Source organism: Varroa jacobsoni, unplaced genomic scaffold (assembly GCF_002532875.2).
Source record: "Varroa jacobsoni isolate VJ856 unplaced genomic scaffold, vjacob_1.0 contig00878, whole genome shotgun sequence".
Lineage (NCBI taxonomy): Eukaryota > Metazoa > Arthropoda > Arachnida > Mesostigmata > Varroidae > Varroa > Varroa jacobsoni.
Window position 1 is genome coordinate 85268 of NW_019214546.1, and position 15918 is coordinate 101185.

At 40.8% G+C, this 15918-nt stretch overlaps 1 protein-coding gene across 6 annotated transcripts; it reads right to left on the reverse strand.

Moving 5' to 3' along the window:
- Positions 1 to 2237: 2237 nt before the first annotated feature.
- Positions 2238 to 15103, reverse strand: LOC111271696 (uncharacterized). 6 transcript variants are annotated; one of them, XM_022852641.2, is made up of 8 exons: positions 15010 to 15103; positions 14126 to 14832; positions 13189 to 13462; positions 11620 to 12059; positions 10119 to 10685; positions 8838 to 9122; positions 6848 to 7138; positions 2238 to 4190 (listed from the first exon to the last, which is right to left on the reverse strand). In XM_022852641.2, the coding sequence occupies exons 4-8, from the start codon at positions 11762 to 11764 to the stop codon at positions 3796 to 3798; spliced, it is 1683 nt and encodes a 560-aa protein (XP_022708376.1). In that variant the 5' UTR covers positions 11765 to 12059; positions 13189 to 13462; positions 14126 to 14832; positions 15010 to 15103; the 3' UTR covers positions 2238 to 3795. The 6 variants fall into 6 exon arrangements, with proteins under 6 accessions (XP_022708376.1, XP_022708375.1, XP_022708377.1 ...); XM_022852640.2 differs by lacking the exon at positions 15010 to 15103 and having other exon boundaries at positions 14126 to 14937; XM_022852642.2 differs by lacking the exons at positions 13189 to 13462; positions 15010 to 15103 and having other exon boundaries at positions 14126 to 14937.
- Between the last annotated feature and the right edge of the window lie 815 nt (positions 15104 to 15918).

Below are 15918 nucleotides of genomic sequence, written 5' to 3' on the forward strand. Positions count from 1 at the left end.
AACATACGCTTATATAAAGATGTTTGCCCGTAGTTCTCTCTCTCTGTTTCAATATATATATATATGTAATTTTAAAAGTTAATCTTTTTTCACGTGAGTTTGACGTTTTCAAGGATTGACTAACAAATGCATTTTTAATACATAAATGCGATTTAGTCTTCAACTAGAATTGTATCATAAAATCGAGGTTATGGAACTTTTTAATTGTGCACCAACATGTCTTTTTCTATTGTTTTGACGAAATTACTTTTCCATAGTATCGCAGCGTCGTCCGCTAGCACTGGATAACTAAGCTAAAAAAAGTTATTAATTCGGCAAATTTGTCTCTTATAGTTACACGAGCTTTTTAACACAAGGTGTTAGAAAACTCAGATCCCTAAAATACAGTTTTATATACCGAGATCCTTGGACCCATCCAGGCAAAAAAAGTAGAGTAACTACTCTGCGTCTTAAAGTAGATAAATCATTTACTGCAGATGACCTGCAGAACGCTATGATCTTAAACTTAAAGCGGTAAATCATCGCGTTGTGAAGCTAGTAACTCCTACGTCCGGAAATAGGCCTCCAGCATGTTTGTCAAATTTAATTTAAATGCATTTTTGGTCACTGTTAAGAAGCATGTTCAGAAATAATGTATAATTGGACACACTGAGCAATTACATAAATAATAGCGCAGATGACGCGGTAGGCATCGCCACAGTTAGTTATGCGCTTAATTTGCATTGGAGCCGACATTTAGGCCATTTTTTTTTTCATAAAATCAATTTTTTCCCTAGTTTATATATAACCGATGATGCATTATGATGCCTACACATGATCACCGCTCGCATATTGGTTGAAAAACCATACTGCCATTAAGAAGAATAAATGCACCTCAGCGGTTCAAGAACTTTGCCACGGACGTATAAATCTGTAAGTCCTAGTCTAACCCAAGTCCTACCCTATCCAGCATCATGAATTATATATATATACTTTTTTGAGTAAGTCAGCGTTGGTGCAATGCAGGCCAGCAACCGGTATATGCACAGAAGTAACTAAAATTATATGAACTTATATCAGTGAAATGTAGAGACTGAAATGATCACTTAAGTTTGGCACTCCGGACTCTTACGGTAATTGTAATAATAATATATGCGATATCTGCGATAACTGTAAATGCCCATTCCTGTATTGTTATCAGATAGTAATACTGTCCATGGGTTTTTTCAATAAATGAGAAGGTAAATAAATCAATAATTTTATTATTAACTGATATTTTGAAATAAAATCTGTGGGAATAATCACCAGTCTGATGATACTATTGAACTGCACATTGCATAGATTACAGTTGGATTAAGAAGTTCTTCGTTAGGGGTCCACACAGACCAATCATTCATTCGTAACGAAACGTGTTAGGCGAGTGGTTGGCGTAAAGTTTGCAGATTCGTGCAAATGATTATGCTTGTTTCTGTCGGATTTACTCTTTCACAGTTTTTCATAACATTCATATTATAATAGTAATAATCACATAACCCGCAATCTAAGAAACACCAATCTTTGCCACATATACCTTTGGGCCCAACCTTCATTTTTGCAAAGTTTCCTCAGACTGTCAGGTTCATTCCTCGGCCGTTCGACGTAATGAAGGACTTCTTTCGCGGTGTTTTCATAGGGATTTTTATCTCCTTAAATCTTTAGCATTTAAATGTTACTGACAAATTGGTTTATTAGCTCCACTACTTTGTTGTCAATCAATTATCAATTAATTCGGTACACGCCGTGAATAATAAAAGTAAGTAATAAAAGTAATAATAAAGTAATAATAAAGTTGACGCAACTCGGTAGTAACAATAGGCAGCTTGGTAATACAGATACTGCGGTGCCAAATGTTTCTGTTCTGTGGTTTCCAAATTCAGTGTGCTAGTTTATTTTCAGAGATCTGATACTTTGTAGTGCCTGAAGTTCGACTAGAACAGCCTATGGTATAGGCAGATTACAGAAATCAGCGCAGCTAAATACTGGTGCAATGCGTAGTTTGGCTTGAGTACACTACGATGAAACGAAACATGATAAAATAAGCAGCATGTAACAGTAGTTACTGTATTATTGTTAAAAGCTCAAAAAAGTTCATGAAGACGTATGCAAAAGTCGAAACGAATACGTGCTAAAGAAACTTGTCTCATTCAGAATTGAAAACTTTGAAGACGAAATAGTTCGAACATAATAAATTCATCAACCTTGAGTAAACATGTGCAGTGTTGTTTTAAATAAAATAGAGGTTCTTTTTATTGTTAATTAGTTCACTCAGAGATGGCTAACTCCGTATGATACATTCTGACGACCTAAAATTGCATTTGAGAGACACCGCAACCGTGTAGGACTGTTGTACGTACATAGTTACAATTCCGTTATACGTGAACAGCGCTTATATATATATATATATATATATATATATATATATATAGAATCCAACTAAATAAAAAAAAATATTCTAAGGCTAATTTCAGACAGACCTGACGTTATAGTATTTCAACCGCAGTAAAACTTATTTATTTCATCATCATTATTATATGTCACGAAACATCAAGTTTATAATGAAATATATATTACTAGTTTCAGAGCAGCTAGTTAATTGCTTGGCAAGAACTCAGAGAGCTGGGGGTTCTCTTTGTAATCATTTCATTCGGTGCTTCTTCTCGTAGGCATGCCACTTGTCTATGTATTTGTAGACGTCATTATCAGGCCCTCTTAAATACGGCGTCCATAAGTTGATACGTTTCTTCTGCTAGGCCTCGCCTTTAAAACGCCCAAGGTTAACAACACTTCCTTCCTGGAACGCCGGTTTTTTATTTATAATAGTAAAGTATTTCATATTTCAATAATCAATCAAATCCAAGTTTGTGTATCTATATAAATCCATTCTATAAATATAGTAAAAAGGCACCTATATATATCATCATCTGCTGCCAGTACAAAGTATTATTTACACCTGCCACAAAAATGCAACGCCACTTAGCAAAAATACTTATTTTTTGTGAAAAGTAATTGTTCAGATAAAGAATATTTTTGCTATTCCGAACTTGGTTAAGTATTATGGTTTCAACGTATAAAACGAGCGCATAAAACAGAATGATGTGTCAGAATAATTTCCTGTCTCTTTTTCAGACCAAGCAAGGTGTGCATCATCGTTATATAAATGTCACCCTGATTACACTTCTATATGCATATACTAATTCCAGGTAACACTTGCCTTATTAAATAATCTCTACATAGTATCAGGAATAGGAATTCGAGTATTCTACACTTTCTCAGACTGAAGAAGATAAACCGAACTAATCAGTACAAATAGTGACTTAGTGCCAGCTTGATTATTTTGCAACGACTAGTTCACCATAGATTTCGGTAGTATGATATAGTTGACATTGTACACAAAGTGTTATAACGTTTACTCCCTACACGACGCCCCGTCACCGATTACATGTTACTAGCTAAACAAACCTCCACGTTATTAGCGGAAATAATGGAATATAATGGCGATTCGATATTGCGCTGACTGTGATTGCTGTTCCATGGATAAATCGATTATTATTATCGTAAACCTATATACGTGTGTTTATTCATGATTGACTCGTTAGCAAGGCTGGTCCGCTGCCGGACAGCACCCTGCCCCGAACGACTTGCGACAGACGTATGTTATGAGCATAGAACAAAACGAGATAATTGCAAGGCAAAAATGCTATAACGACCTTACTTTTGACCTGCTTACATAATGATAAAATTGGTCTTTTTTTTTAGTGTGCATATGCGATCGAACGATCAAAGATCAGTGTACTTAGGGCGGCAGTGTGTCTTCTTAAAATGCCTATCAACGTGGTCCTTTCTCGTAAACGCTTTGCCGCACACGCTGCAGGAGTAGGGCTTCTCACCAGAGTGGGACATTTCATGTCTAACCAGATGCTCTTTCGTTGTGAACGCTTTTCCACACCTCGTGCAGGAAAAAGGCCGCTCTCCGGTGTGCACTCTCGCGTGTCGTTCCAGCTTCCAGCGATCTCCGAAATGGCGAAAGCAAACGGGACATCGGCAAGCATCTACACGTAACGGAACTGTTCCGGTTCCAGCAGCTCCGGCCGCTCCACTTCGGTAAACGTCAACGGCACTTGAATTTGCCCCAGAACTGCTGCCCCCAGGAGGGAGTAGAGCATTCAAGGGAGCTGTGGCAAAAAATAAACGACACACATTTATTAATAACACGTTTTCTTTTCAATTTAATATAACGATGTTGTTTCCATTCACCAAACATTACCAATTGCTTATGTGTAATATTTCGATCACTCTTTCGAAAAGACGCTACGACATATTATTATTATTTAGAACTTTACTATGCTTTACAGCAACAATAAATTCTAAATAGTATCTATGTTTACAACATGTAATAATCAAGTGACTATTTAAAAAATTTTTTTTTCAAAAAAACTGTATATCTGAATAGCAGTCACAGTAGAACGAATAGCTGGTTAATTGCACTTGTACTAATTGGTATGGGCGTTTGCAGCAAGTGAAGCTTAAAGCACCAATTAGCGGCCATATTTACGTTGTAGCACGTATCGAATACGCAAATACTTGGTAACATTAAAATAGTGAAGATTGTTCGTTAAATTTGATTACGACATACGGTTCCATGACCACGTTGTTTCTCAATATTTTACTATTTATTATCGAAATTTTCGCGGTACGAAGAAATGCGTGCTCGTTCGTATTCGAGTTTTCTTCCGTCAAAGCTATATTTTTCGTAAAGATAAACACAAGTAACGGTTAGAGATTTTTTCAATGAAGGCTTTTTCAACCATCGTACTGCATCGTATTTTTATTTGTGAGTGTACAGAATCAACAGGGCGAATCAGAGTCGCTTTGATGGTTACTCTCTAACGTCTTCAAATGATAATTAAAATCTGATACGTTTTGGTAAGACTGCCACACTCGTATACATACTTATCAATCCATGGATATCATACATTTCTAGCGCTGTGTAATATCCTTGTGGCAAACCTGATTCGTTTATGAGTCCAAACTGAGAACAGTATTTTCTAACATCTTTTGAAAGATAACACCTTTTGCAGCTTGCATATTTACCCGTATTATGTGCGATAACTCTCATGTATATTACATAGATTATACATATGATACCTCTAAAAAAAGGTTATAAGTAACGGTACGAGTAAAATTAGAAGGTTTTCACCATAACTAATTTTTTCACATCTTAGCGATTCATTTCAGTAGCAACTTGATAATGCTTTCAGTGACCGGGGAAAACTCTTTGGGTTGCAACTATTCTTGAGTATATCTGTGGTTGAGCAACTTCTAAGTATTAAAACTGAAATACACCGAGATGGAGTGGAATTCAGCAAGCACACTCATACATGGTTCTGGCACATAGTCCATAGGAAGTACTTTAGACTTGTGCGATCAAATACACATTGTAGTTCGCACATCGCTGATAATCTGCTTTCATTGTCTAAACAATAACGACACTGAGCTACATTTTTGCCCGTTTATTGTTATTATTGTTAAGTGAAATCGTTGCCAACTTTCATTCTAATGATAGTCCTCTGATAGTGACTTATCGCGCGGCATTTGCTGCCAATGTCTTACACTTATCCGCATATTAGCACATTACACTCTCTCATTCTATGTCTTTTTTTTATATATTGTAGCGTTGCTTACTACGTACCGCATAAAATTGACATGTATAAATATATACTCCGAAATACCATGTACTATTTATCGGAAAATAACTTCAGTGACAACACTTCTCAAAAAAGTAGACATTAAGCTTTGTCAACATATCTCAAAAATGACAACTGACTGAAATGTTCTATCTTAACAAGAATACACAGACAGACACAGAATTACCCATCAGAGTGACGTTCTCTATTCTATACTTTATGTTCTTTTAAAAACGAATCTCTAGGAGGTGAATGAGCCGCTACGATATGAAACTATGTGTTTATTTACGATTTCTGCATTTCAATGGTCACCCTACTGGTGATTTTGATTACGTTTTTCAATAAGATCGTTGATTAACGCTACTAGACACGCTCTGTTTAAAATTAGATTGCAACATCTGAATTATCTAAAACTGGGCTGTATTAAGTATGCTCGCCAAATGGTAACGTTGGCTGATGCTTTCCACAGAGGTTATACGTGTAAAATGCTAATCATCAATATAGCATGCTGTTAAAGACTTTTAGTGTACACAGAGCTTGTCTGTACCATAACAAGAACCAGTGTCAACCCATATGTCAGTCTATAGCGTATGCTACTTTCCGATTTTATTTAAAGAAATAAAAGGGATCTACTGTCGTTCCCCCACATAGAATACGTTGTGTGTCACCATCAGTGATATTACGATGGGGAGTGTAAAAAACCGTGAATCGTGAATTTAACCATTATAATTTTTTTGCCGCTGAAATTTACGTAGAGCCATTTTATCTATGCTAGAGTAAGTGGTACTGAAAAACTTTTGTTTCGCTTTTTCTAGGCAAATGTCTGTACTTATCTTCTTTAAATAAGTATCTGTGCAAAGCTGACACTATCAATCGAGATTTGGCTTCCAACCAATGTCCCCTTGTCGCTTCTGAACGACGAAGAAATATCGGTATTCTAATGTTCATACAGAAGGGCTAGGAGCAAAATATTAGTCAGTTATGATAAAACTAGCTCCGACCCAATCAGCGAGAGCAGCTAAGGGCGCCGATTTATCAGAAACTCGCATAACTTAGCCAGCGGTGCGCTTTCTTATTATGTCTAGAGACATAGTCTTTTCTAACAAACGCTTTTCCACACACACTGCACGAGAAGAGCTTCTCACCGTCGTGGGACCGTTCGTGTCTGACGAGATGTTCCTTCCTCCGAAATGAATTCCCGCACCTTCCGCAAGAAAACGGCCGCTCCCCGGTATGAACCCTGGCGTGTCGCTCGAGCTTCCAACGATCTCCGAAATGTCGGAAGCAGACTGGACAACGGCAACCGTCACCGCGTACTGCGACAGGGGCATTGCTCCCTTCACCGCCCTCGGCTCCACGGTACAGGACTAAGGCATTAACAGCGGCTTGGGTACCTGCAGTACTACCGCCTGTAGGAGGAGTATTCGGAGGACCTCCTGCAGCAGCAACACAACATTGAAAGGGGCAACATTAGGGCAACTGACGATTATTTGAAATATATACAGCACTTGCCAATGTTTCTCAAACCTGATCAGAAACGACACAGTAGAGCTCGAAAATCCACAAAAAATCCGTGTACCCCGTGAAAAACGAGGCCATTGGAGAAGACGATTCTTACAAGCCAGAAAAATGCTTCCCCAAGTCGCTCACCCGCGTCTTATGGGAACAGCTCGTTGGTGCGCCAACTCCATTTAGACACAGTGTCCATACGGACAAGTGACTCATTGCGTCTCTGGTGCATACTTTACTTAAAGCTAGAGCCCAACGTAACTTTCTACCTAGATTGTGTGTTCCAATACTTTTTATGGCCTATAGATATATTGCTGTATTGAACAAAGCGGACAAGGTCGCTAATTATAAAAAGCTGCCCGTAACTGGTCGTGTGCCACTATTGATATCGTTTAACTTTGCTTTTAACAAATGTTGTACTGGAACGGACATGTCGTCGTGGTCGCCTAGACTGATAACTTTCCGGCTAAAAGATTCAGAGATGCTGAATGAGATTGATGCTCAAGCCTTACCACGTTACGTATGGCCTGCAAAGACAACTCATCGAAATAGGAAATCAAATAACAAAGTGGGCCTTCAATGCTCATTGCGTAACCAGTTTTACAAGTAATTTTACGAAGTTTCCACTGAGAAGGTTATATGAGGTCGCAATTTGTAACGCAAAAGGTATACTCAACATTTTTCGTTTGTATTCTCACTGGAAAGGGACATTTCAATATAGAGTCAAACTCGAATGCATTCGCTCCTGCTAGAATATGTTCCCAGCAAAGCATTTGTATAGCGGCTGCCATTTAAGTAGAATCAGATCTGATACGCTGTCTAGTAGATCATTCCCTATTTGTAGTTGAGCGTCATTACTTAACATAGCACATTATCGTGAATACAGAATTGATTATAATTTTCCCGTATAATAAGCCGTTTTACCTGTATGCTCTAGACCACCCAGTGGCACTGCAAATCATATTTTGATCGTTTAACATCGAAATCAAGCGAATTAACAGTCAGAAAGACTCTCTGGTCAGAATAATTCCACATATACTTCGAATTAGAATAACATTCAGCAACCTAAAAAAATCGGCAGTTATGTCCCAGCGGGCTTTGTGGAATTAAAAAGAGCCGTTGTAGAATACTGTCTTACTGGACTGCAAAGAACTTTTGCGCCCGACGCTTTCTTAAAACTTAACGGCACAAGTACATATCGACCTACTAACAGTCGGGTACAGTTCGGTGCAACATGCCGTAATTCTAAATATCTTCCTGGTTAAAAATGCTTTTTTATCACAACGTGGTCAGTTATTAAGTGAAAAATATAACTGGTAACAGGAGCCAGGCACCTAAACTTTGCAACTGAACATGCCCTTACTATGAATATTATAAACCATAATGCGGCTGTGTGAAAGGGACTGACCAAAACATCATGGAGATTCGGGAGAAATCATGAGTCCTTAGAGCGAGAGAAACGTTAAGGCATTCGTTTGTAAACGACATTCCCACCCGAAGAGCTAAGCGAAGTAGATTTAATGCAACTGCTTTTGAAACTGGCCAGGCAGCCATGATAGTGTTGCGAGAAGTAGATCATCTTAATAAACGCTTGTCTGCACACACTGGACAAGAGTTGCTTCTCACCATCGTGGGACCGTTCGTGTCTGACGAGATGTTCCTTCCTCCGAAATGAATTTCCGCACCTTCCGCACGAAAACGGCCGTTCCCCGGTATGAACCCTTGCGTGCCGCTCCAGTTTCCAGCGATCGCCGAAATGTCGGAAACAGACTGGACAACGGTAACCATCACCACGTACTGCCACCGTATTGCCTTGACCACCCTCGACGCCCCGATAGAGGACTAGGGCGTTCACAGCGGCTTGCGTACCTGCAGTACTTCCGCCTGCTGGAGGAGCATTACGAATTCCTCCTGCAGCAACACAACAGCGAAAGGACATTAGGCCGACTGAAATGACTTCGAATATGTGTGCCGCTAGCCAATGTTGCTCAAACTGTGTTTAGGACGACAGAATACCAGAGCTCGCGATATTCCAACAAATCATGATGCTCTTTGAATCAGCCGATACACGGGACAAGGCTTGCCTTATCACAATCCATTACTCAGGTGTAGAACCTAGTTCACTGTAGTAAACACGACTGAAGTAAACGGGTTTAATTCTGAAGGGACTAAGCATCTGATTTTTAATATACTTTGACTTCGAGCATACGATTGCGAATGTGGTAGTATTTGTGTGTGTATGCGTGTCTGTTTGGTCACACTTTCTGGCTCGTGGTCCCAATGAGCTAGAAGTTAGTACATTCGTGAGCATTGTTCTACATGTTTCCTCATACAAAGCCGGTTTACTTTGAGATAGAAGCCGACGCAGTTTTTGTAGCAGCATGTGGACCGGAACATCCGTACAAAATTTTGCCATAGAGGTGAAAAGCTATAAAAAGCTTATAGTGCATTCTAAGTAAATAACACTGTTTTCCCAAGATATTCAGATATTAGAATTCCCCCCCGGGAAGTAGAAAGAGTGGGACTCGTATAGAACATTCGCGACGGCATGACTAACTGTCAGAGGGTAATCTTGAGACCTGGAGTCTATCTGTAGATATCATTGGTATCCAGTCGTTGTCGCAGACGACACTCCGCGATGGTGCCTGAAGCAGCACCATGCAGAACTCGTTCTCATGTTTAACACAAGCGAATCCTCTTGCATTGTCTCTATTACCACTGAGCTTTTTCTGTCCGTTTTTTTTTGTCTGTCTGCGACTCTCTTGGACAAATCTGTAGCGTAGTTGACCTTCGCTCTTCTATGCTTGGTGGATGATCATCGGGTCATGTGTGTCTTGTAGTGTCTGTCGACGTGGTCCTTCCTTGAGAAGGCCTTGCCACAAACACTGCACGAGAAGGGTTTCTCACCGTCGTGCGACAGCTCGTGCCTTGTCAGATGCTCCTTTCTTGTAAACGTCTTCGTGCACCTACTACACGCAAACGGTCGTTCCCCAGTGTGCACCCTCGCATGCCGTTCCAATTTCCATCGGTCGTCGAAATGTCGAAAGCAGACAGGACAACGGCTGGCATCAACGCGAATCTCACCTACGCCCGCTCCTCCAGTTGCAGCTGCCCCTCCGCTTCCGGTCGCGGCCGCGGCGGTAACAGCAGTTACAACGGCACCTGCGGATGTTCCAGTACCACCAGGATTATGTGCATTGGCGACACCTGTGACACCCGCAGCAGCAATCGCACGGTGGTGCAAGTCGAGGACGCCAGCACTACCGTTGTTGCTATTGTCTGTCGTGGCGTTGTTGTTATTGTTACTAATTCCAGCGCCGCCACTGCCGCTAGGTAACGTCGTCGTCGTGTTCGTCGTAATGCTGTTTGCTCCACTAACTCCCGGCGATAGACTGTGGGGTGGCAGGTTCGACTGCGTCAGCATCGGCGGTGGCAGCGCAAGATGAGCAGCACCCGCAGATGGGTGCAAAAATCCTAAGGAAAGGGCCAATACGTATCACAGGCATGTTACGGATAGTCTAATACCGGAACAGGCTTATATCGTATGTTATTGTTACATTTATTAATTTCTTTTATAACGATCTACATATGGAGTTCACAGCTCTTCAGTTCTTCATTAAACAAATGCAGTTCACGACAAATGAAATTAAGTTTGCTGCTTAGTAAAGAAGCTGGTATATTGAACCCGAATAATGCATTAGCCCATAAGAAAACTCACTTCGTATGTAAAATAATACTAGAAACAAAACTGCAGACAAAGTGAACGTAATCTTTCGTTCTATTGTACCCAAACTTAAGAATAAATTTTCCTGTCTTTGGCTACGACTAAATGTAGATTAACTACCATACTACCACGTTATCTAAACCGCATACCAAATTACACCCCACTCAATAATCTATTTATGCTTTAAAATTATGCGGTTAATGTCAAAAAAGGTTACCGCCTTTAGTTTTATATACCAGTATTGACTCAAGTTATAGCTTTCACAAAAACATGTTTTCTAACCATGCTAATGTGTTCCATACGATTGACATCGGACCACTAACACATAATATGCATATTTTTCTCGCACTTGTTTCAACAGATTAAATTGTCACCTTATTTAATAAATAAAAATAGTTTCAAGTAAACAAATGAAATTATTTTCGCAATTTTCATAGAATTGGATTGGCCCCGCGTATATAAATTGGATAATCACAACCAGATGTACTATGCCTCGTACCATCAAATTTTTCATGACGAATGGCATTTGCATCTACGAGATTACCCGCACGACAAAAATACCAATCACAGTGATCAAACCCCACTTCAGTTTATGGCTTCCTAATATTGAAAAAGTTCTTACTTTCAAGTAGCTGGACATGTCTAAAAATGGAGAGAAATTTAAGATAGCAATTCGCACCATACCCGGTATGTTGAGTGATAGAGGTTTGTGCTCAGCTTCTGGACGGCGCCGATCCGCCTGTGTCAGGGCGTGCCCAAAAACGCCCGAGGGACCTGGCAGTCCTGGGATCATGGGTAATCCAGGCAGACCCGGTGGGTGCGAAGACATCTTTTTCGTTTATTTTTCAACAGCTACTGGCTTTTAGCTTTTGAGTGCGTTTGTTTGAGCTCACACCGTCTTTCCAATATGCCCCTCTCAATGAGATGGGCTTCGAAAATTGCTCAGCTCACCATAGAATGTGTACTTAAGGGCTTGCGCGGAATCGAAACAATGTTTCTGTTGTCCAAGAATAAAGATAGTCTACTGGGTAGCCTATTGTCAGATCTTTGAATAGTAGCAGGGGCGCTTGTATTCTTGATGGAAGCCCGCCCGCTCATGGTCTCAACGTACGAATACAAGAAACCTGAAAGGGGAAAACATAAACCAAGAATACAAAGAACAAAGGATGTACGCAAGACGTTAATGTACAGCTGCTAACAGAAAAAAAAAAAAAAAAAAACTTTAATCATACTACAAAAAAGCTCTTTTTTATCCTTCAACATAGAGTACTGGTTAAAGCATTAACAAAGACGTAAGAATACTCGCTTAAGTAAATTGCTGATTACCCTCAATTTACAAAGTAAGCTCGGAGAGTAAGATCTGCTCAAATATAGCATAGTATTTTGGCTCAGTGTATTGCACCTATTAGTACAGGAGCACTTTCTTTTTCAGAAAATTAGTGCTTATAGTTTTTCAAATTTCGAACAGAAAGCCTCAATAAACAACGAAGAGGTTCGACAGCTGCCACCTAGCCAAATCATACCTGACCTTTGCATTAACGATTTCCCACGTCACAAACTTAGAGGATAAGAAAAACGTCTAAACAAGAGTAAACAACAGTAATTCTCAACCGCTGATACAGGCGAAGTGGTAAGAGTATTGCCGATTGCTCCAGAGCGTTCAAGCTTACACCGAACAGAATCTGTACCGACCGAAGTAGTTGTCGTTTTGAATATAGTAAACATTTACAGCTGTTGTTGAACAGTGTCACACAACTCAGTTAGCCCTACTGCGCTGGGTCAAAAAAGAAACTACGATTTTCTTTGCCTTGATGCAATAGCAGAAATGGGTTAACCTTAAATTTGGACTGACCTAATTTCAGTATTTCTTAATACATATATAAGATTAGACGAACTGGTTAATTGCGCTACCTATCACAGACCGACGTCACGTTCGGATGTCTCTATCACGAATTTCACTACGAAAATTCACAAAATAGTCAGCTATTCGTTGATTGTAACTAGTAGGAATGAACTATCGCTTGCATTTCGTACGTTTTTTGCGATTCAATTAATCCATTTCAATCGCCCGACTGAAAGCATTTAAATGCACATTGTACACTTTTCCGGGCACAGTCTACTCGGTATCTATTTACTCTATGCCGTTAACTGTGCGAGGAGAAGACATTCGGCTCTTGCTAGATCTACGGTTCACATATACATACACTCACCCATATGATAAGAGATATTCACTATTTCGAAAACGTCACTCACCGAGTTCCTTGCTGACCATTGAGTGTTGTCTGTCGTTTCCACTACGCTGTGCCTTTTCCAGTTCCCTTTTTGTTACAGTATTACTTTAGTGAGCTCATTTTGTTTCTTTTTGCTGTGGTTGTTATTTGTTCAGTGGCAGGCCAGTCGTGCGCCGTGGTGGAGCACATTACGGACATATGGTGTAACAACATTGTCATCACTTATGACGCTTTATTTCGGCATTCGTAGAACTCTTCAAAACTGCCGAAGAAATAGATAGACGTTTCTCCGAACCCTTGAACAAACAGTTACTATTAATATGCTCTATAGCATTGCAGTTAATTTTTGAATTAGCACATCTATTACAAGTAGTTATCGTAGGGAATTTGCGAACGGCCATGACGAGCACATGTCCAACTTTCTGCGACCATGCTGTGTACTATACAGCAGTAGCGACAGCGAATTACGAACAATACACGACTGAGTGGACTAAACGGTCTTCTCTTAAATTGTCAGAGGACTGTGATAACGCTGCTGCTGCTGCTGCTGTCGCCGCCGCCGCTGTTGTTGTTGTTGTTGCTGCTGCTGCCGCCGCTAGCGACGCTGGTGGCGCCCGTAGCCGTCGTCGTGGTCGACGTCAGCAGCTTCGGCAACGTCGGCGACGTCACTCCACTTCAGGAGAAATTTTTTGTCGTTATGGTTGCCCGTTGAGATTGCTGCCTTTTTGCCATTGACCGGACTGCTACTCTTTCTCTTATTTTCGTTTCATGTAGTAGCTGCTTAGTCGGCCGGCACCAGCGTTCAGCGGGTGGTTCGGAAGCGACGGTCGGTGGGGGGTGTATAAGAAGAAGAAGAAGAAGAAAAAGAAGAAGCAGCGGGAGCAGCAGCAGCAGCAGCAGGAACAAGAACGACCACGACCGACAGTGGCCAAAAACAGACAGAGACCATCGATACTTACGGACACGCGGCAGCTGTAGCAGGATAGTCGTAGAATGTGGCAGGGGGTAATCAAGGGACGACGTGAAGTATAAGGTTGCTGCCGCTATTGGCTATTGCGTTGGTGACGATGACGATTGTTGTTATAATAGCGGTGATGGTGGAATGAGGTTTTGACTTTGGTGCTTGCGACGCTGATCATAGCAAATCATCACTAACAGTCATTCGATAAAAATGTCACCAATTATGCAGCAGTAGAAGCGAGCGAGGTTGCTGGATAGCCAGAAACTAGTATGGTCGTATTTGACTGGTGCAGCAACACCGGCCGAAGAGGTAACCACAATGAAGACAACAATTTCCAGCAGGGCAACCACAGCGATAGCGTACCATTGGGACGTATGGTCATAAAACATAGTTCACCTGCGACTACAGATGGGCACAGCACAGCAGTAAAGCAGTACGATGAAGTTCGAAGAAAGCAAAACGGAAACTAAAAAATACAGTACTTTAATAACAACGTTAGTTTATGTTATCATTACAATAGGCATATTATCACGGTGAGCTGCTATCGCAACAATATGGGCAACAGTAACATCATTGCAGCGTTACTAGCAGCCAATGACCGCCGTAGCAGCGCCGACGGCGGGTCGTCACGTCGGCGGACGCTCTTCACAAATGCTCACACGTAAACATGATAATACAACTGTTCGGTCACATAGCCAGCCAGCTCTGCAATAAACAAACGCCAACGACGGTACACAACAAAAGCAGAAATGTAGCAGTTTCAGAGCTTTCGTCGGTGTACATCATATGATAATGAATAAAACACTCCCAGTGAATGATGATGATGGTCGTTCTCGCGAGAATTATGTTATTGCGATTGATCGCGGTAGTGATTTTGCTTACCGGCGAGTAGTATTGTTAGAATAGAAAAGGCGTAATGTACTCTATCTGCTCTAATCGAGTATTTGGCGTACATGCTAATGCGGCATATTTAATGTTCGCGGTGAAATCTCTTGAATGCAGATTTTGATCGCCTCTGTCGTCGGCAATAAGCCTGATGTCAACACTGCGAACGATGCGGCTGACGTTTGGGAGGAGCAGACGCTTTAATGAGGGCCTCTTTCCCTCGCTTTTAACCAAGACGAGAGTAAGGGCGAGTCTACAAGAGAGTGTGGGAAATGGGGCAGCGCAGTTATAGCCACGCCGAGTAGCAATAGTACCGAGCGAACGTCTTTTGTCAGCCGCCAATAATAGTCGAAGATGTGAAAGGAGTTTAGTAGGAGATAGATATGTGCTTTTTGAAGATATTTAGCTATTGTTCGTACGCTTTTGGTGGCAATACCCTTCCAACGCTCATAGCCCCAACAGGGAACGAGAGCAGAGTTTTAACAGTAAATTGAATTGCTGCCGAAATGTCACGAAAAAAAGTGCTGCTGCCGGTAAATGATACAGATTAGGAGATATGCTGTTACCATGAATAATAGTGCAACTGATCTTACCAGGACTTCGAGAATGAATTATATAAATACCGATAAACACCGGACTGAATATGAAGCATTTGGCTTTTGTGTCAGTCTTGTATACAACCTTTTTTAATTTGAAATCAATGATTTTTTAATTTATAAATATCTATAGCCACATTGTTGTTCGTACACTACGCCAGTCCCGATTTATGCATGCTATTGGCTTTTACCCGTGGTGAAAATGAAAATCAGCCTCCGAATACCTGCAGCAGTCTTCGGTCGTTGGCGCACTTTCTGTAGTAGCCTTTGCAGCTACAGATATACTTTAGAACTTTAGAAATACTGTGAT